The following is a 21,041-nucleotide window of genomic DNA, read 5'->3' on the forward strand; positions in this document are numbered from 1 at the left end:
AGAGACAGGGTTTTGCCAAGTTGGCCAGGCTGGTCTCGAACTCCTGACCTCAGGTGATCCATCTGCTTCCCAAAGTGCTGGGATTAGAGATGTGAGCCATCGCGCCTGGCCTACAGTCTCCTCCCTAAAGCTTTAGTGAAAGGGCAGATGTTAGGAGGCACACTCCATTTATGCATTCACTTAGTCATTTATTTATTACACAAAGAGTTGTGTTTTCTTTTTTTTTTGGCATCTTCCATGTGCCAAGAAACTGTGCTAAAAGCCTAGGGTTCTGGAATAACTAGACACGACCCCTTCCCTTGAGCTCACGGCTGAATGAGGGCATGACATGGACGTGAAAAGAGATGATCGTGGGACCCCGAGGTAGGCACCAAGCTCGGGGACTGCAAGGAGCCAAGGGCACTTGGATTTGCTGAATTCCCCAGATTGAGAAGGTTAGGAAGAGAATTGCGAGAATTGCAAGCAAGCAGAGGCCCACCCTGTGCCAAGGCACCAGGTCAAGCCAGCGTGGACACGTTTGGGAGCAGCTGTGAGTTTTATCCCAATGGAGAGTGAATAGGTATTGCAGAAAGCCAAGAAAAGGTGGCTGGGGCTGAGAAAAGTCCCCCAGTTTGGCTTTTTCCATCTGCACCCAAAGCACTCATGACATGCAATTTTGTCGGTGCGAATGAGAATGACAGCAAGGCGTCCCTGTTCACCTGCCCCTGGGGCCTCCGTCAGGGGGAGTCTGCAAACTGAAGCCTCCAAGCTTGGAAACCCAGAAAGGAACAGAATAAATCCCAGGGCTCAGTGCCCTGGCCCTGGCCCAGCCAACGCCTGAGCCAGTGGCTTTCTTTCTTTTCTATTTTAGAAATTTTAAAATTCGGCAGGGTTTTACAAAAGAAAATCAAAGGCTCTGTTTGCCAGGTTAATCAAATAGCGTCCTGTCCTTCTCTCTAGCGTCTTTCCCCTCCCCCAGAGCTCTCCTCAAAGCCGATTAAGTTGATTAAAATAAAGCCCGCTGCATTTTAAATTCCGTCTGGTTGGCAGATCAGAGGGGTCCGTGTGGCAGCTTTGTGCAGGGGGTGGGACGGGGTCAGTAGCCTGCTGTGAAGTGCCGTCCAGACAGGGTGATCTGAGTCCCCAGCCTGGGTGATGGCAATGGGGTGGCCTGGCTGCCTGCCCTGAGCCCTCACCAGGCATCTCCTGGTTTTCGTGAGCCAAAGAGCCACTGCCATTTTACTTTGGGGAGAGGCAGAAATGTGCCTAATGATTTCCCTCTCTTGCTGGCGTTCTAGGATGAGAAAGACTCCTCCCCATGGACCTGCCCCTTCCGCCCGCCTCTCCAGCTGTTTTTTGTTATTCGAAACACAAGACAGCTGGGGGACTTCAGTCTGGCCAAGATCAAGGTTCGGAATTACTGGACAGCTGATGGCGTAAGTAACAGGCGCTGGTTCCCCACTGGGCACTGGGTTGATGGAAGCGCTTAGCAGTTTGCCAATAGCCTGGTTCCTAAAGTTGCAAAATGGATACATGGAGGCCCTGCTGGCCTTGCGTGTGCAGCAGGAGCCTGCTGGCAGGTTCACACTGCATTCTCATAGCCCCCAGGGACAGAGCTTCCAGCTGCTGGCGTTGGGAGGTGGTATCAGGCCACCCTTGGGGGAACTGGAAAAATACAAGCTGAGACTCAGTTTTACAGATAAGGAAACAGAGACACAGAGAGATTATGTAACTTGCCCCAAGTCACATAGCCAGTCAGTGTCAGAGTGAGAATGTGAACGCCTGCATTCGGACTCCAGGCCCTTTCTCGTAGCCTTCACTTCTCAAATGTTAACTTGCACTGACTCATCCGTGGGATCTTGCTAAAGTGCAGGTTCTAATTCAGCAGGTCTGGGGCAGGGCCTGAGATTCTGCAGGTCCAGCCAGCTCCCAGGCATCCCAGTCTTCCTGTTCTGTGGACCTCACTGTGACTAGCCAGGCCCTTAACCTCTGGCTGTTGTGCCCCTCTGGTTCTATTTTTTATTTTTTTAAAGACTAGTCAAGTACAGTAATGAGAAGCGGCGATAGAATGGAAAAAGGAGTTAGTTCTGTAACTGACTGTGATCAATTAAGGTAACTTGCTACCTTTGGACCTACCACCTCCGGTTGCAGGATCCACACCCTCCTTTCTAACCTCACACTATCTACCCTCATGCTGCTGCCTGTGCCCACACCCTTTCCTTCCTTCTCTGGGCTGTTTTTCATGCACTCATAGTTCCATCAGGGAACTAAATAGTGAGGAAGGACAGGAATTCACTTGGCCTATCTGCCCCTCTTATGGTAGACATAGGGGCAAGAGTTGTACTTTCCTTTCAAATCTGTAAGGGAAGCATTTGTTCAAGTGAGATTATAAATAGGAACGGAGCGTCACCTTCAGTCTTGCTAGAGACATTAGGGAGTGGTGAGGACTATGGCACACTGGCAAGCCTATGCCCTAGGGAAAGGGAAGGGTACTTTTCAGCTTCAACTAAGGGTTGCTTTGTAGAATACCAGCCACTTCTGCCAGATCTTCCCAACATGCCCAGAGAGCTGGATATCTGAGTTTTGACATGAGCCTTCCTTATTTGTAAATGTCAGTAGCTAATTTAAGTTCTTTTTAAACCACCATGCAATTCAAACAAAACTCTTCTTTTTGAGCTAGCCTGCCCCAGACTGTGCGTAGTGTGGAGAAAGGAGCCCGCCTCAGGCTGGGAGAGATCAGGGAAGGTTCTTGAAGGAACACATACCTGAGCTGTGATGGCAAAGGACAATGGCAGTCAGCCGAGGCAGGAAAGGAGAAAGTGTATCCTGGATGGGGGGCCCTGCATGTTCACAGGCATGGAGGTGTGAAAGAACATAGCCTGCTAATCGCTCTCACTGGCCCTAGGCCCAACCCAGTCTGTCTCCAGCAGCCTCCAGGGAGATCCAGTCACACATCATTGCTGCTTCAAACCCTCAGAGCCTCCCCTTGGCCCAGAGGATCAAGGTCAACCCCCTGAGTGTGACATCAGAGCCTCCTAATCCCCTCACGCTGGGCCCTGCCTCTCTCCTGTCAGAATGTAGGCTGCCCTGGCTTTCCACCCCCTGACCATGGCAGTGATACCTTTATCCCTGCCCCTCACAGCCCCATCTCACTCAACTCAGAATGCCCATCTCTGCCTCATATTCCTGGAAACCCAGACGTCACTTTCTCCAGGAAGCTGACCCTGCCCCCTGCCCCCTGCCCCTTGCACTTCTCTGAGACCTCATGAACATGTTCCACCATCTCCTGACCGGAATTTATGGCTACTTTCCCAGGCCACCATGGACCCCTTAAGAGACGTCTCCACCCCGAGTCATCTCCACTCCCGCCCTAGTGAAAGGAGAAATACGTGGTTGATGAATGAATGAATGAATGAATGAATGAATGAATGAATGAATGAGCTCATGTTCCTAATAATCCATAAGCAGCTGTGTTATCCTTACTGATATCCAGATGAGAGTATAGGAGAGTCTAGGTGGCTTGACAAGACTACATGGCAGGTTGGAGGCAGAGCTGGGAACCTAGTCCTAGAGAGGCAGTCCTCCCCTCTTCCCTCCCTCCTTCCCTCCTTCTGATCCTCCCTTCCTGAGCTGCTTCTTGCTAGTTCTGCCACCCACCAGCTGTCCATCCACCTAGTGATCACGTCCCGAGCACCTGTCAGTTGTGAGGCACCGCGAGTCAGGAAACTAACAGGACAGGCAGCCCTGGCCAGCTGTGTGTACACACAGTGCTGCCCAGAGCTTTCTCTCATTTCTGATCTTTGAGGTTGTTTGTTTGCTTGTTTGTTTTTAAACAAACACCTGAAGTTTAAACTTGAAAAAAAGAAGGCCAAGCCATTGGGAACTTGTGGAAATTTCTCTGGGCGTGTCAGACCCGCCTTCTCCACTTGCCAGCCCTGGCCTCTTGTGTGCTCAGAGGCTGGCCCTCAGACCCCGGAATGCAGCCCCAGCCCACATAGTCACCGCACACTGCGAGCATCTGGGGCCGGGTCCTCTCATTCCAAGTCCCACTCAGTGCTTCCTGGCTGGTGGCCATCAGCACCCTCTTCTGGAATGGGCAATGGAACAATGCCAGCTGCCCGGGCCTGTACCCTGCAGCTCGGCCCTGTCACTGAATATATATCTCAGGGCAAGGAAAGCAGATTTTATGTGCAGGATTACAACAAAGATAAGCTTCATCCCTTTTGGCCAGGGCCTGCCTTTGTTCTTTAACCTATGCTCAGCCTTCCTTGTGCTTATAGAATTGTCTAAAATGGCATAGGGTCTTAAGAGTCCCTCAGGAGCTTGGGGTGTCGTCACGGGTGCGTGGGGGAGCTGTTGGCTGTAGGGATTTGAGAGCCGAGGTCTTTCCGCACCCAGGCTGGAGTGTGGAGGACTGCGGCTCCTGCCGGGCACCGCTTATGTAACACACACCCATCTGTTGCCAGAATTTACCAGGAGCAGAAAAGCGCAAACAAATGCAGCTGCAGGTTGGTTTGATTTAATATTCTCCAGAGGATGCTATTACTGTGTGTTTTAGAGGAGATAAAATGAGAGTTTATAGGAAATATAGCTTGGCCTGGTAGACGTGGCTTGTTAATACAGTGTTTTGTGTATGGGAATCTGAAGAAGAAAAGTTAAATGTGGGCAGCTAATCCAACCAGGGCTTATTTAGAACGGAAGAAAGGAAGGGATTAGAAAAAGGGGAGTCTCTTTTATTGGGAAATGTGCTGCCTGTGAAATCCTCACGCTAGCATTTATGGGCTCCTTCCCCCCTCACTTGGTGATGCTGTAAGTGTCAGCTGGGCCAGAGGAGAGGGATGGGAGAGGCGAAGTAAGGACGTGGAGGCTGCACTGCCGCCACAGCAGTGCACAGAAGGCAGCAAACAGATGCCTCTACTTGTGACAGCTGCCATTTATTCAATGCCGTAGGTATCAGTCACGTATAGGCACCCTGTGGGCACTCAGTAAATATTCAATGCATGAATGAATAACTGAACAAATGAAGCATCTCAATTAACCCCCAGTGATCCTATGAGGCAGGTAGTGGTATTTCCCATCTTATAGACGAAGAAGCCAGAACTTAGGACAGTGAGATCCCAGATGGCAAATAGGCTGTGTCTCTTTTGCCAACGCTGATGGGAAACAGCTTGCTGGAGTGCCGTCCTGAGAAAGATCTGGAACCTTCTTTCTGGTTCATCGAGGAAAGGGTGCGATGATTGATCAGCCACGTCTGCCGTGGGCTCAGGAGGATGTGCTACTATGTGTGTCATATCTTTTGGTGTTCCCCAGATTAAGTGACTTGCCCAGCTAGCAGGTGGTAAGAGACAAAGCCGGGGAGGGGAATTTGAGGTCTGCTTTGTCTTTCTCTGGTTTTTCACGGCACTGGTTCTCCTGCAGAGTGGCATCTGTTGGGAGGAAGAAACCGATAGTCTCCCTTCTATAGTAGGTAATAACTCATCCAAAAAGTGGGCTTCCAGCAGCTCTCCATGCTCCATCTGTTTGCCTTTATAATAGTCATATTAGTTATGTGTGACAGTACAGATAAGCACACCATCCCCATCATCACCCACAGCGTCACCACGCAAGTGCCGCCTCCAGCCTGGTCACACCAGGAAGTGGGACAGCAGTGAGCATCCAGGCAGGACGGGCACCCAGGGTATATTTCATATACAGAAAGGCACTCGTTAAATTGTTTTTGATAAATAAATGCTACATTTCTCCAGGGGCATATTTCTGTGACATGTAATGTGGTCTAGGCCAGGGGTCCCCAGCTCCCGGGCCACAAACCAGTACCAGTCTGAGGCCTGTTAGGAACCAGGCCGCATAGCAGGAGGTGAGCCCCGGATGAGCCAGCATGACCACCTGGGCTCTGCCTCCTGTCAGATCGGCAGTGGCATGAGATTCTCACAGGTATGGAAACCCTATTGGGAACTGCACATGTGAAGGGTCTATGCTGTACACTCCTTATGAGAATCTAATGTCTGATGATCTGAAATGGAACAGTTTCATCCCAGTACCATCCCCACCCCTGCCACCATCCATGACAATAACACAGGACAGTGAATGAGGGCCAAGGGAGGAGGAGGCTGGGCTGCTTGGAGCCAGGTGGCCAGAGTCCTTCCCCGAGCTCTGTGATGACCAGGAGCATCCATGGGGCATCTGTGGGAAGGGCATTCCCCGCAGGGCACAGCAGGAGCAAAGGCCCTGCGGCAGGAGTTCAAGGACTGTGGTTTCGCCAAGTGGCTGGAGCATGGGGAACAAGGAGTGTCATGGGAGGTCCCAGAGGGAGGTGGGGACAAGATCCTGTGGGCCAGCAGGTTTGGATCTGATTCGGAGACAGGCAGAATATAGTATGGTCAGAGCCAGCCCATCAGAGACCATGTGGCCTGGGGCAGGTTACCTCACATCTCTATGCCTCAGCGTTATCTGGAAAATGTCCAGTGAATGCATGTAAAGTGCTTTGAGTCGTTCCTGGCCTCCCGCCCTCTGCACAAGGGTCAGTTGTTAGTGTCATTGCCGGAGGCTTGTGAGCAGGGTGACATGATCTGATGGACAATGTTTGTTTGTTTGTTTGTTTGTTTGTTTTTCTAGATAGTCTCTCTCTGTTGCCCAGGCTGGAGCGCAGTGGCGTGATCATGGCTCACTGCAGCCTTGACCTCCTGGGTTCACGTGTTCCTCCCACCTCAGCCTCCCAAGTAGCTGGGACTCCAGGTGTGCACACCACCACAGCTAGTTTTTTTTATTTTTTGCAGATATAGGCAGGTCTCAAACTCTTGGCCTCAAGTCATCCTCCCGCCTCAGCTTCCCAAAGTGCTGGGATTACAGGTGTGAGCCACCGCGCCCGGTCCTGATTGAGGAATTTAAAAGACTACTCTGGTTGATTTGGAGAATGGATCAGCGGGCAGAGGGAGCCCAGAGAGAGGAGGCTCAAGACATAGTCTAGCTAAGAACAGCCTAACTGAAGATGGTGGTGGCTTGGATGAGGGTGTCAGTGCTCTTGGGGTGCCCTTTGGGTAGACTCAACTCATCCTATGACTATTTGCATTTTCAGCAATGCCTTTTTCTGGGAAGAAGTTTTTGAATGAATGTAAAAGTGAAGGGATTAGTTCAGTAATGAGGCGTGTATCCATCACCTGCTTCAATAATTATCAACATTCTGCTATTGTTATTTCACGTATCCCCCTAACATTTGAAAGCAAATTGTAGTTATCTCAGTATTTCACTCATAAATCCTTCAGTATACATCTCTAACAAAAAAAGACATTTGTTTGTTTACTTTTCTGTAACCTTGATGGCACTATCGTGCGTGGCCATAATTAATTATCATGCTCTGATACCCACTTCATGTTTAAACATTCCTAATTCTCTCAAAATTGTTTCTTTTACACTTGGTTTGTTTGGATCTGATACAAACCAAGACCAAACATTTCAATGACTCGGAAGTCAAAGATGTCACCTTCATTTGGTCACCCGAGTCAGTGTGGCCTGATGGCTCTGCCCCATGGCAGGGTTTGGGCACTGTGGGGTCCAGGAAGTATGCTGGGCATCTTAGCAGGGCAACTGGTGAAAAGGGGACTGACCCCATTACGTGGGAAGCTTCCTGAGCTGTGGACCTCAGGCTTGGTCTAGGCCACTGCCAATGGCCAGAGGGTGCTTTCCGTTGGGTGGGATGCAGTGAGTACAGTCTGTGGGCAGAGTCCTCACTCAGGTAGGTACAGACATGGTAGCCATGAGACTTCCAAGAGGGTCAGCCTTAAAGTGGGTCCCCAGCCAGCAGGGGAAGGAGAAGTGAACAGAGAATTCAGCCTTTATTTATTTATTTGTTTATTTATTTAGAGACAGAGTCTCACTTTGTCACCCAGGCTGGAGTGCAGTGACCCGATCTCAGTTCGCTGCAAACTCCACCCCCTGGGTTCAAGCAGTTCTCCTGCCTCAACCTCCTGAGTAGCTGGGACTACAGGCACGCGCCACCATGCCCAGCTGATTTTCATATTTTCAGTAGAGACGGGTTTTGCCATGTTGGCCAGGCTGGTCTCGAACTCCTGACCTCAAGTGACCACTTGCCTCAGCCTCCCAAAATGCTAGGATTTACAGGCATGAACCACTGGGCCCAGCCACATTCAGCCTTTAAAGAGAGCAGCCCCACAAGAACGTGGGGATTCAGAGCCAGGCTCTGCTCCTAGAGAGAATGAAAGTGGACGCAGAGCCAGCATGGAAGCTGAGACCCATGTCCTGTGCTGCGCAGACCAGGTGGGCAGGCTGCAACTGGAAGTAGGCAGATGTCTGGGCAGGGGAGGGCTGCTCACCCAGGTGTAGGTGCTGACTGGCGCAGCAGGAGAAATCACAGATCGCCTGGAGGGTGGAGCTTCCCACCTGCCTCCTGCCAGCCTTGGCCAGGACTGACTCAGTAGCTGAGCCCGTTGATTGGAGTTCTCAGTAGAAGGGCTGTTTTATCAGCCAGGATTCTCTTGGTAGCAAAAGACAGAAAACCCAATTAAAACTGGGTTAAGCACAAAATAGAAGTCTTTGGCTCATGTAAGAGAAGACGCTGGGTGGCTGGCTTTAGGTATGGCGGCATCCAGGATTTCACATGATGTCATCAGGAATCTGCCTCCCTCCATCACTTAGCTCTCTTCCCCTCTGTGCTGGCCTCATCCTCAGGTTCCACGTGGTAGCCCCCAGTGGCATCAGGTTCATGTTTATTTCAGCAGCCCCCGCAGAAAGAGACTGTCCTCATGAAAGCTGCAATCTAGCGCTTATTATTGGTCAGACCTGCATTGCTACCTGGGGTGGGCCCACATTATCCACATGAGGTGAAATTAAGAGAAGGCTGGATTTTCAATGGGAAATTGAAGTTCTGCCTCTGAAAGAGGGAAAAATCACCAGGGAAGATAGAAAATCATACCCGACCTAGGTCCTTTTTCTTTTTCTCTAAGAACATAGGAGTCACATGCTGTTGAATTTATTCATCAGCTCCCAAACTTAAACCTTCCTTGACACTTAACCACATATCAAAGCTGCAGGCCTGACCACTGGATCGCTATTTCTGGCCTTTCTTACTGTGAATGCACACTACTCCCACTTGGCACACCCAAACCCTGCCCGTCTGTCCACCCACGCCAGGCTTCCTTCTCCACTTCCTTTTTCTGTCTGCGCCAGCTCCTGGCTCACAACTTTGATCCTCTGACTTCCCTTTGCCCCTCACTGTCAGGCATCTCTAAGTCCTACCAGTTCAATTTCCAAAACCAGTCTCCTTCCCAATCCAGCTCATCCCTTCCCTTCTTCCTGTTGCTGTGTGAAGCCTTATTCCCGTGTATCCCCATCCTCCCCTCCACTGCTCATGGGCTCAGCCCCTCCTCTCATCAGCAGAGGTTTGTCAATTGCCCCAAGCCCAGGCGTTGTGCTGGGAATCAGCACTGATACGCTGCCTGCCCCTGCAAGCTCGTGCCCAGGCAGGGGAGGCCCAGGGGCCCTGCAGTGAAGGGGATGAGCCCAGGGCCTCCCAGCTGCAGAATACCTCAGGGGAGCAACCATGACCCACTGCTGTCACATGCCTCCCAGAGCATCCTGGGAAGAAGGCTGGACACAGAGGCTGTGCACCGGTCACCAGATGCAGCTCACAGGTAGACTTCCACTGGATCACATGTTTTCAAAATTATTTGAATTAATAGCCAACATTTTTAAATTGGGAGGTTTTGCGTGAAAATATGAAGTTTTTTGCATTTTTTTGAGAAACTAGAAGATCCCACATTTATACCTGGAAACTTGAGTGGAGCTGAGTCACAGCGACACTGTTGTCCTTATACCCCATTGCCTGTCTCATTTGCGGTACTTGCCTGGACCCTGAATGTGTTTGCATTGGTGACTTCCATCACTCCCTGACCCCAAAATCTGACTCTCTGGCTCTTTCATGCTTAGATAGCTTTGACCTCCCACTGGCCCCCATAAAACTCTTCTCTCCCCTCTGCCTTAGCTCCTGCCATCCCCAGAGCCTGGAATACCTGACCCATCTTGTTACAAACCTGCCTTTCAAAACGCTGAGGTTCAGCTTGAGCCTGACTTCACAGACAAGCCTCCCCGTACCCCTAGCCTGCCTCAGGCCCCTTCTGGGGGTCTCCAGCCACACCCTTCCTGGCACCAAGTCCCTGCTTCCTGAGGGTGTTCCTTAGGGTCCTGAGTTTCTGACATACAAACAGGCACCCCCGGCCAAATCTGCCCTGTGATGCGTTCGGTTTGGTCCTCACGGTGTTTACAGCTTATGAATTGTTTAATGACAACATTTGGAAATTGGCTTTTGATGACCTGGCAGTATTCCCTCTCTTTCATCCACTGGCTGGAGCAGAATTCTCCCTGCTTCCTCTGGACTTGAGGGTATGCGTCCTTCAGCTCACAGACCCCCATGGCTGCGGTGCCACTAGCATTTGAGCATGCGACCACTTCACCTACAGCTGGTTGTGAGCTCTTCAAGGCGAGGACCTTGGCTTGCTTCCTTTGCATCCCACACAGGCCAGGACCCTCCCCTACCACCCCCACCCCCCAACACCAAAAGACCCCCACACGGTATGGGCTGCATTGAATAAAATTGCAAGATTTGCATGCCAGGGCCTCAACGCAAACTTAGTTGAGTTTTGACCTCAGAGTGCATGGGGCTCCTCCTATGGCTGCTGCCAACCTCTGCCAGAAACAGGGGGATTGCTGCACTGGGCCCTGCAGAGCATTGTCTCTGAGCCACATCAACCCGAGCAGCCAGCCTCGATGGGTCTCTTTAGGTGCGGTACATTAGGTACAAGACATGAGGGTAACTCCTGTGTCTTGCATATGTGGCAAGCAGCATTTAAAGCACTTTATATAGATCAGCTCATTTATTCTGCACAACAGTCCTATGAGACAGGTACTGCAGTTACCAGCTCCATTTTACAGATGGGGAAACTGAGGTACAGAAAGGCAGAGCAACTTGCTGACGATCACATGACTACCAGGCATTCTGGTGCCCACTTCACAGCCCTGCTTTTCTTTTTCTTTTCTTTTCTTTTCTTTTCTTTTTTTTTTTTTTTTTTTTTGAGACAGAGTCTCACTCAGTTCCCTAGCTGAAGTACAGTGGCATGATCTCGGCTCACTGCAACCTCTGCCTCCTGGGTTCAAGCGATTCTCTTGCTGCAGTGTCCTGAGTAGCTGAGATTACACGTGTGTGGCCCTATACCTGGCTAATTTTTTTGTATTTTTAGTAGAGATGGAGTTTTGCCATGTTGGCCAGGCCGGTCTCAAACTCCTGACCTCAGATTATCCACCCACCTCAGCCTCCCAAAGTGCTGGGATTACAGGCATGAGTTACCGCACACGGCACAGCCCTGCCTTTCTATAGAGCGACCATTGCCACTGGAGAGCCAGGCCCTGCAGGAGGGCAGCCATTACTCCTCATGTTAGCGCTGACCCGGTGTTGCCACACAGCCTAAGTTTTTCAACAGAGGCCAGAAATGCACCTTGTTATGTGAAAGCTCGCAATTTGTAGATATTACTAATAATTCTAAAATTCTTAAATGCTTGGTGAGCTAAACGAGCATGGTTTCAGCCAGAGGACCACCAGTGTGTGAACTAATCGGATCCCATCCACGTTCGTTATCCTGAGTCTGTGATGCCAGGTGGGGCATGGCATGGTCTTCCCAGAGTGTGGCATATAGTAGGTGTTTGTTAAATGTCTCAGTGTCTTACCATCTTCTTCTGTCCCTTCTAGGAAATTAAATTTCATGTCACAAAGAATGGTTTTCACTGGCCTTCCTCCCAAGGGACATGTAAAAGACCATGAAGGTTACTCCCCAATGAAACCAGAACTCCCTGAAAGTTTATTCCCCAAAGCAAGACCTCAGGACAGATAGGAATAGCCCTTTCCCCTGTCCTTGAAGGTCTTGCCTCCTGGGGAGGACAAGCGTGTGTCTGTGGACACTTGGCTAAGCAGTAGGTGCAGAGAACCAGGTTGCAAGCCCAACACTAAAACCTCAGAGGAAGACTCAAGTCAACCAGAGTCAGGGAAGAGGGGAAGACAGGGAGGGCCAAGGGCTCCCTGGAGGAGTCAGTCCTTGAGCCAGGTCCGGACATGTGCGTGGCAGTGCTCTGGGAGACAGCACCTCACCGCCCCCATAGCCCTCCATACCTCGATAGACCTACAGTTGGGATAAAAGCAGTGAGTCCGGGAGACAAACCCTAAACCCCTGGCCCAGAACCCCTGACTCCTTCCTGTTCTGGAGCTAGCACTTCCGGGCAAAGAGCTAGGAAGGACAGCAGCCCATGCTTTTGCTCTGCAGAGGTGCCGGTGAATGTTCCCAGTCAATGACACAACTCCCAGAGTGTGGGACTCCTGCAGTGTGGGCTCCCTGGGCTGTGTCTGAAGTCCAGCCAGTGCACATCTGGGCCAAATTCAGTTGTGTCACCATGCCAAGGCGCCATTTGCCTTAACGGGCCCACCTTGGCTTGTAGTATTTGGGCCTAGCCAATGTTTTGTTCCAGAGGTTTGTTCTCAGGTTGTACTGGCTGCACCAAAGGCAGGTGCTCCTCTCCAGGGAAAGTGACTTAAGATGCTAAAGCCCACAGCTGTGCTTCGCTGTTATCACAGTGGAACCGTGCCACCATGAATCTTTGTTGGGCAGTTGTATGTTCATTGCAAAAGACATACCATTCTACCCTGGGGCCAGGGAGGAAAGTGGCCTTGCTGAGTTAATTACTTAGATTGAAATAATATTAATATTGTATTAAAAATGCTTTACAGTTTCAGCACAGTTGATTCTTGCCAACTGTAAAGAAGGAAGAGAAGGACAAAATGTGGGCCAGGAAAGGTGTTCCCATTAACTACACACCAGCCACAGAGTTTCAAAGTATCCTTTTCAAAATCCATTGCAAAGGGGGTTTGAGGCAGCATGAACAAAAGGCATAAAAATATCTCTAGTTAAGGAAGGAAAAAAAATATTCACACCAAAGAAACAAGACACACACACACACACACACACACACACACACACACACACGCGCGCGCGCGCGCAGAGAGAGAGACACAAGGTTCTAAAGGTTAAGACATTCTGGCAGGAAGGAATTTCATCGTGCACTTCCTGGAAGAAGACAGAACAAGGGAGAAAGAGCCTGGGGTTAAAGCTCCGATGAGTGGAGGGGGAGGAAGCAGGCTGGTTCCTGAGGAGAGGATTTTCCCCCTGGATCCTTTCCTAAAGATGTCCTTTGTACAGAACTGCACTGGCGGGGTGTGGAGGAATCCAGACTCACAGAATCTTCCATCCTGCGTTCTTCCTGGGGCAGATGTGGCTCTCATACAGCCGCTAAGCACACCCTTGTGGTGTAATGACACTTATGCGGTATATACGTAAATATGTAGAAAAATATCTCGAAGGACTGGGACCCACACACATACACACGCCCACCACCCAGTGGAGGTGGAGGTGGGGGCTGGGGTGGGGTAGGAGACAGTTCGTCCATAGGGACTTATTTTCTTTTTTTTATTTTATTTTATTTTTGAGACCGAGTTTCCCTCTTTTGCCCAGGCTGGAGTGCAGTGGCACAGTCTCGGCTCACTGCAACCTCCACCTTCTGGTTTCAAGTAATTCTCCTGCCTCAGCCTCTCAAGTAGCTGAGATTACAGGCGCCTGCCAACACGCCTGGCTAATTTTTGTATTTTCAGTACAGACGGGGTTTCACCATGTTGGCCAGGCTGGTCTCGAACTCCAGACCTCATGATCTGCCCACCTCAGCCTCCAAAAGTGTTGGGATTACAGGTGTAAGCCACTGCGCCTGGCCCAGAGGGACTTATTAAAAAAAAAAAAAAAAAAGGCCAGGCGCGGTGGTTCACGCCTGTAATCCCAGCACTTTGGGAGGCCTAGGCAGATGGATCACCTGAGGACAGGAGTTCAAGACCAGTCTGGCCAACATGGTGAAACCCCGTGTCTACTAAAAATACAAAAAATAGCCAGGCATAGTGGTGTGCCTGTAATCCCAGCTACTTGGGAGACTGAGGCATGAAAATCGCTTGAACCCGGGAGGCAAAGATTGCAGTAAGCTGAGGTCACACCACTGCACTCCAGCCTGGGCAACAGAGCGAGATGCCGTCTCAAAAAATAAAAATAAAATGTTTAAAAAAGGTGGAGGCTCAGAGCTCCACCGGTACAGGTGCTCCTGACAGTGGCTAGGCTAGCATGGCCAGGACTGTGGCTTTCTTGGAATCTAGCTTGACCCACAGAAAGATGGTGATTAAGACCTTAGCATGCCAGCCATAGTGGCTCACCACACACCAGCCATGTGACCTTGGGGAAGGCATGTGCCTCAGTTTCTCCATCCATAAGATGGGGCCCTAATGCTTCCCTTGCAGGATTGTTCTGAGGATGGTGTAGGACAAGGCAGTCTGTTATCCTTTAAACAGAATATCCAGAGAAGTGACTAATATTCATTCCCTACAGGGACCCTACTCTGGTGATCCTTGGGCCACATCTGCCCATGAATGTGGCTTGTTTGGCCTGCAGAGTGCTGGAAACATTTCAGAGCTCAGAGCTGCCAGGCAGGGCACAACCCTCCCGCCTCCCCCGTGACCCCTGCATACCACTGGTTTCCATCTGAGCCCACTCCTCTCTCTTACCTGCCTGACCCCTGCCTGCGCCTGCTTCCCTCTCTCAGTTCCCTCTCCACCAGACATCTTGGTGGGGACAGGGCAGCTGATGGCTGGGGGTCAGATGGGCTCTGGACTGGGGAAGGAAGATGGGTGGCCATGTCAAAGAAGTCGGGCACCCTATTAGGAAAGCTAAGATGCCCACCTTGTGACTGTGCTGGACTAGGTGGTTTCCCCATCACCCACCACCTCTTTAAAGGAAGGCGTTTCTGTCTCACCAGATGTCCCTATGGCAGTAATTTTGCACGGCCAGTCATTGAAAACTGCCCATGCTGTCCGTCTCAAATAGCTGTTTCCCAATGAATTCACAGCATGCACTTGCTCTGTGCCTCTGCTAAACAGAGAATCCATCCATATAAACATGTAAAAGAGTGCTTTGAGAATCGACTTTTCTGACAGTCGGCAAAGAGTAGCCTGCCATCCGCAATTGGATAATTGAAGCCGAGTTCCTGTGGCGTAACGCAGGCTGGAAGTTCTCCTTCTAAATTGCTGCAGAAACCTCTGTAACTCAGTGATCCTGAAATTTGTTAGCTCCTACTCACCTAGCTTTCGGGAAGGCTAAGCAGGAGGTTAGTATAGGTGAACATCTCCGGGGTCTCGGATGCCATCTCCCAAGAGCAGATCAGAAGCCAAGGCAACGTGGGAAATAAATGATCTGGAGGTGAAACCCACAGACCGCCGCTTTTCTGATCAGGTTCGTTCTTAGAGCACTGTTGAGAGAGCAGTGCTGTCCAGGAGAGAATACTGTGTTTATTCATTTGCTATTCCAAAGTAAATTATTTATTTATTTATTTATTTAGAGACGGACCTTCACTGTCGTCACCCAGGCTGGAGTGCAATGGCAAGATCTCAGCTCACTGCAACCTCTGCCTCCCAGGTTCAAGTGATTTTCCTGCCTCAGCCTCCCGAGTAGCTGGGATTACAGGTTCACACCATCACGCCAGGCTAATTTTTGTATTTTTAGTAGAGATGGGGTTTCACCATGTTGGCCAGACCGGTCTCGAACTCCTGACCTTAGGTGATCCGTCCACCTTGGCCTCCCAAAGTATTGAGATTACAGACATGAGCTACCGCACCCAGCCCAAAAATAATTGTTGGGTGGCTACAATGTGCCCTTGGACAAGACGGGCAGGGCCTTGGCTGTCTTGGAGCCTAACTTTGAGTGGGAAAAACAATAAATAAGTTAAAAGCTGATAAGCAAGACCATTCAGAGACTAAAAGGAAATCAAACAGGGCAATAAGATACAGAGGGGACCGATGAGGTGGGGCTGCTCTAGAGGGATGGTCACAGAAGGCCCTGAACAGAAGAAGGAGCAAGGCTGTGGGCGTCTGAGGCAGAGCATGCCAGGCAAGTGTGCAGGCTCTAAGGCAGGAACAGGCTGAGCCACGTCAAGGAACCGAGGCAGGTGCCAGGAGCCGGAGTCAGAGAGGTCAGTGGGCACCCCTGAAGGGGCGCAGGATTTATTGTCAGTGCCATAGGAAGTCACTGGGCAGCTTTAAGCAGGAGGCTCCCAGGATCTGATTTCAGTTGTTAAAAAAAGACTCACTGCTGTGTGGAAAATGAAGTGAGTGCAGCGTTTTGGGGAGACAGCCCCGAGTGGAGGCGGAGAGACCAGTTGGGAGGCAACGGTGGTGTCTCTGGGGGAGACCCTGGTGGCCCAGGCAGCAGCACACTCGGGCGAGGAGGTCAGCTCTAGGCTGTGTTCTGGAGAGAGAGCCGAGGGACGTGCCGACACGCTGGATGTGAGTGAGAAAGTGAGAGGGGACGAGGGGACGGTGAGCTTTTTAGCAACCGCTCGAATGATGGACCCATTTTTAAGATAGTTGAAGACTGGGTTTGGAGAAGGTGATTTCAGAATTCTGTTTCGGGCACACCAGGCACAGTGATTCACACCTGTAATCCCAGCGCTTTGGGAGGCCAAGGCAGGAGGATCCCTTGAGCCCCGGAGCTCAAGACCAGCCTGGGCAACAAAGTGAGACCCCATCTCTACAAAAAAATAATTTATTTTAATTAGCTGGCCATAGTGACGTGCACCTGTAGTCCCGGCTATCCAGGAGGCTGAGACAGGAGGGTCACTTGAGCCCAGAAATTCAGGTTGCAGTGAACCCTAATCAAGCCACTGAACACCAGCCTGGGCAACAGAGCAAGACTCTGTCTCTTAAAAAAAAAAAGAGAACATTCTGTTTGGGCATTTTAACATTGGAATACCTGTTAGATATCCAGGAAGAGAGGCCAAGCAGTCACTTGGGTCTTGGTGGAAAGGTCAGGGTTGGAGATGAAAATAACTGGGAGCCTGGGGCCTGAGTGAGACCACCTGGAGAGCGAGGGAAGAGCACTCAGGAGGCCTTGGACTGAGCCCCGGGCAGCCCAGTCCTTCAAGGTGCAGCCGAAGAAGAGGAAGTAGCCCAGGAGTCAGGCAGACTCAGCCAGCGAGGCAGGAAGAAAGCCAGGTGGGCGCAGAGCCACACAAGCCCCAGGGAGGAAAGCCATGGCAAAGGAGGAGAAGCTGCTGAGTACTGCCGAGCTGCCACACCCACCCGCTCCCCGCCCCCCAGAACTGAGAAATTCCCATTGCCTGTGGCAGTCGGCTGGACCCTGTAATTTAGGAACCAGACACTTCTGAGAGTCATTAGTAATGGCACCAGGACAGCAGGTATAAATCAGAATTGTCCCAGACAGACAAGGATGGACTGTCACCCTAGTTATCAGTGCCCAGGTCAGGTGGGTTCCACGTGGAGGTGGAGGCGGAAACCCAATGGGAGGAGGAGCCACAGGGACAGTGACACTCAGAAATTCACTTATAGGGTGATAGACAGATCATGGGGGATCCCTGCAATGGAATATTCCTTAGCAGTAGAAAGGAAAGGAACTATCAGTTCCCATAACACAGGTGAATCTCAGAGCAGTTACGATGACTGAAAGAGCCGGGCAAAAAAGACTACATGCAACATGATTCCTTTCTGTAAACATTCCAGAAAGGACGATCAGTGTATAGGGAGGGACCACAGCTAGGTGGTTGCCTGGGGCTGGGGAAGGAGGAAGGGGAGACAGGGGTTACCAAGGGGCACGAGGAAACCTTAGGGGTGATAGGTACGTTTGTTCTCTTGAGTGTGATGGTTTCATTGGCGTAGACACATGTTAAAACTTATCAAGCTGTAGCCGTTAAATATACACAGTTTATTGTATGGGATGTGTTTTCTACTCCTCGATAAAGCCGGGGAAAGAGTTTTGCTGTAAAGAGGATGAGACGAGTGGAACAGTAGCAGGAGGTGTGATTTTATCTTAAGCATAGAAGGAACAGAGCTGAACCTGTGTGACATGGGGGCATTTAGGCTGGCAGTGAGAGAGGAGAGCGAGGTGGGGACCCTTTGTGAAGGTTACTGCATGTCACGTGGAGGGCTTTGGAATTTATCCCCTCAGCAGCATGGTTCTGCACCCTGTCGTGTGAAGAAATCACCTGGAGAACTTGTTTTGAGTCCAGTAGTTACCTACAGACTGCCCTTGAGGCAGTGGTCGTCACACGGCATCCTCCTGGCTCCCTTCCGACTGCAGCTGCTGTGGACGTGGGACAGTCCCCGCATGTGGACAGCGCCCTGCTTCAGGTGCTCTTGGGGTGCTCTGCTGTGGGAGCACACTCAGCTCGTGCGTGTGTGGGTGCATCAGTGCCCCGAGGGCAGCCTTGAACTAGCAGTGGATAAATGTCCCAGTCTTGGAGAGACACTTGCAACATGCGTTTAAGCAGAAGATTCCCATGATCTGATTTCAGTTAAAAAAAAAAAAAGACTCACTGCTGCATAGAAAATGAAGTGTGAGTGCAGGATTTGGAGGAGACACCGCAGAGTGGAAGCGGAGAGACCAATTAGGAGGCGGCAGTGGTGTCTCTGTCAGAGACCCTGGTGGCCTGGGCAAGGAAGGCAGCAGCACATTCCGGGCAGAGAGGTCAGACCCAGGAAGTGTTCTGAAGAGAGAGGCGAGGGACAGCTGGCAGATCGGATGGGCAAGTGAGAAAGAGAGGGATCAAGGGGGCCACGAGGTTTTTGGCAACTGCTTCAAGGATGGAGCCATTTTTAAGATAGGTGAAGACTAGGGTTGGGGAAAGTGAGTTCTTGGAGTTCCACAGAGGGCCCCCATGGGAAGGAGCACCAGTCGGCCACAGCAGTGACCAGCTCAAAAAAAAATTGGGTATTTCCTTTTTCCTGCCCTATCTTACTTTCCCCGTTACCTCTCGGACTCACCTGCCAAATACTCGACTTGCACCCAAGTCCTTGTCTCAGCCTCTGCTTTTACGGTCTCCCAATTATGATGCCTGCCGAGGCCAGGAAGGCTGTGTTTTATAAGCACTTCAGGCTTTTTGACGCAGATGGTCTCAGGAACTGGACTTTAAAGAACACTGCTATAGGCTGTGAAAAAAACATGAAGGATTTCACACAGGGGAATGACTGGACAGATTCGCTCTGGTAGAAAATTAACTCTGGTGGCAATGTGAAGTCCAAGTTAAAGTAGCAAGAGACGGGAAGCAGGGGGACCAATTAGTAGGCTATTACAAATGTCCCAACAGGAGGTAATGATGACGAAAGCAGCGATTGAGTCCGTCTCTTTGTGAAAGTCCTTTGATTTATAGAGTATGTAACGGTTCGCACGGAAATGAGACCAAGCCTAGTTTCACACCCCCAGCACTGTCGTTTTCAAAAGCTCGCATTTCTAGCATTTCACATTTTCTTTTCTTTTTTTGGTATCTTCGACTTCCAAAATTTCATACATCAGTCTGATGCTATGCATCTTCACTTTGTTAAATCTTGTGGTTTCAGGATCTTGACATTGGTGCCAAGAACGTGAAGCTTTACGTCAACAGAAACCTTATCTTCAATGGCAAGTTAGACAAAGGAGACAGGGAGGCCCCAGCTGACCACAGCATCCTGGTTGACCAGAAGAACGAGAAGAGCGAGCGACTGGAGAACACCGTGAACATTCACTCGGAAGAAAGCAGAGGCGCCCACGAGATGGCTGGCGCCAGCGGGGACAAGGAGCTTGGTCTCGGTTGCCCACAGCCAGCTGAAACATTAGTGGATGCAAAGCTATCTTCACAAGGAGATGTGTCTGGCGAAAGGAAGAATTCAACTAATTGCGGGAAAGACAGTTTGTCCCAGTTAGAGGAATATTTGAGACTGTCGGCAGCCCCCGCTTTGATAGGTGACATGCCCAATGCTCCTGCCACCTCCCCACCTGTCAGGTGCCCTCCTGTCCACGAGGAGCCCTCTCTCATCCAACAACTGGAAAACCTCATGGGCAGAAAAATCTGTGAGCCACCCGGCAAAACGCCATCCTGGTTACAACCTTCTCCCACCGGGAAGGACAGGAAGCAGGAAGGCAGGAAGTCAAAACCCCTCTGGCTTAGTCCCGAGAAGCCACTGGCCTGGAAGGGCAGGCTCCCGTCAGACGATGTCATCGGTGAGGGTCCCAGAGAGACCGAGGCTGGGGATAAAGGCCCCCGGCGTGAGCCAGGGCGGGGGACCAGCCGGAGTGCCAACACCAAGGAGAGACCCCAGAGGGCAACCCCCAAAGTCCACAGTGATGACTCAGACATCTTTAACCAGCCCCCCAACAGAGAGCGCCCTGCTAGTGGGAGGAGGGGCTCAAGGAAGGATGCTGGCAGCAGTAGTCATGGGGACGACCAGTCAGCCAGCAGAGGTAAGCTCCAAAAAGCAGCCTGACTTGGGCACCATCATCCCAGCGCCTCTAATTGGCATGAAGCCAGTTACTCCCTGGACCTCAGTTTCCTTATCTGCAAAACAAGGTGGTGGTTCTCAACTAAGGGTCACAAAATCACTATCTCAGGGGCCAAAGAGGTACATAAATGAGTGAAATGGGCAAGATACATTTTGCATGATAAATTCATAGATGTGTTTGTCATTGCCACCAAAGTATGTCCCTTTGCCCATTTTTCTTGCAACACATGACTTTTCCAAGCCATTTTCCAAAAGACTTTGTTCTCCTACCTTTCCTAGAGACATTGGTCTCTAATCACTTCACTTTCTCCAACTGTTAGAAAAATAGGTGGCTACAGTGGCCAGGTCTGAAATCCCAGCACTTTAGGAGGCTGAGGCGGGAAGATCGCTGTGGCCCAGGAGGTCAAGGCTACAGTGAGCCATGATTGTGCCACTGCATTCCAGCCTAGGTGACACAGTGAGACTCTGTCTCAAGAAAAAAAAGAAAAAATAATAACACAAGTGTGATGATGCATAGCAATTGACACTTGCCTGGGTGTTGGAAGTGGCACAGGGAATAGTGAGGACTTCGGCAATTTGGAGACCATAAGCCCACCCACAGGGCGGCTGCCGCTCCACTCAGGTTTCTAGTCAGCCTTTAGGAATGCAAGGCCAGGCC

At 50.7% G+C, this 21,041-nt stretch overlaps 1 protein-coding gene across 1 annotated transcript in view; it reads left to right on the top strand.

Annotated features, from left to right (window-relative positions):
- KIAA0556 (KIAA0556 ortholog) overlaps window positions 1-21,041 on the top strand; it is a 259,351-nt gene that overhangs the window by 188,325 nt on the left and 49,985 nt on the right. The window contains exons 14-15 of the mRNA XM_011982338.1: window positions 1,278-1,415; window positions 19,466-20,345. Coding sequence (XP_011837728.1) covers window positions 1,278-1,415; window positions 19,466-20,345 — 1,018 coding nt within the window. The remainder of the gene's footprint in view (window positions 1-1,277; window positions 1,416-19,465; window positions 20,346-21,041) is intronic.

The sequence above is a fragment of the Mandrillus leucophaeus genome, unplaced genomic scaffold (genome assembly GCF_000951045.1).
Source record: "Mandrillus leucophaeus isolate KB7577 unplaced genomic scaffold, Mleu.le_1.0 Scaffold24, whole genome shotgun sequence".
Lineage (NCBI taxonomy): Eukaryota > Metazoa > Chordata > Mammalia > Primates > Cercopithecidae > Mandrillus > Mandrillus leucophaeus.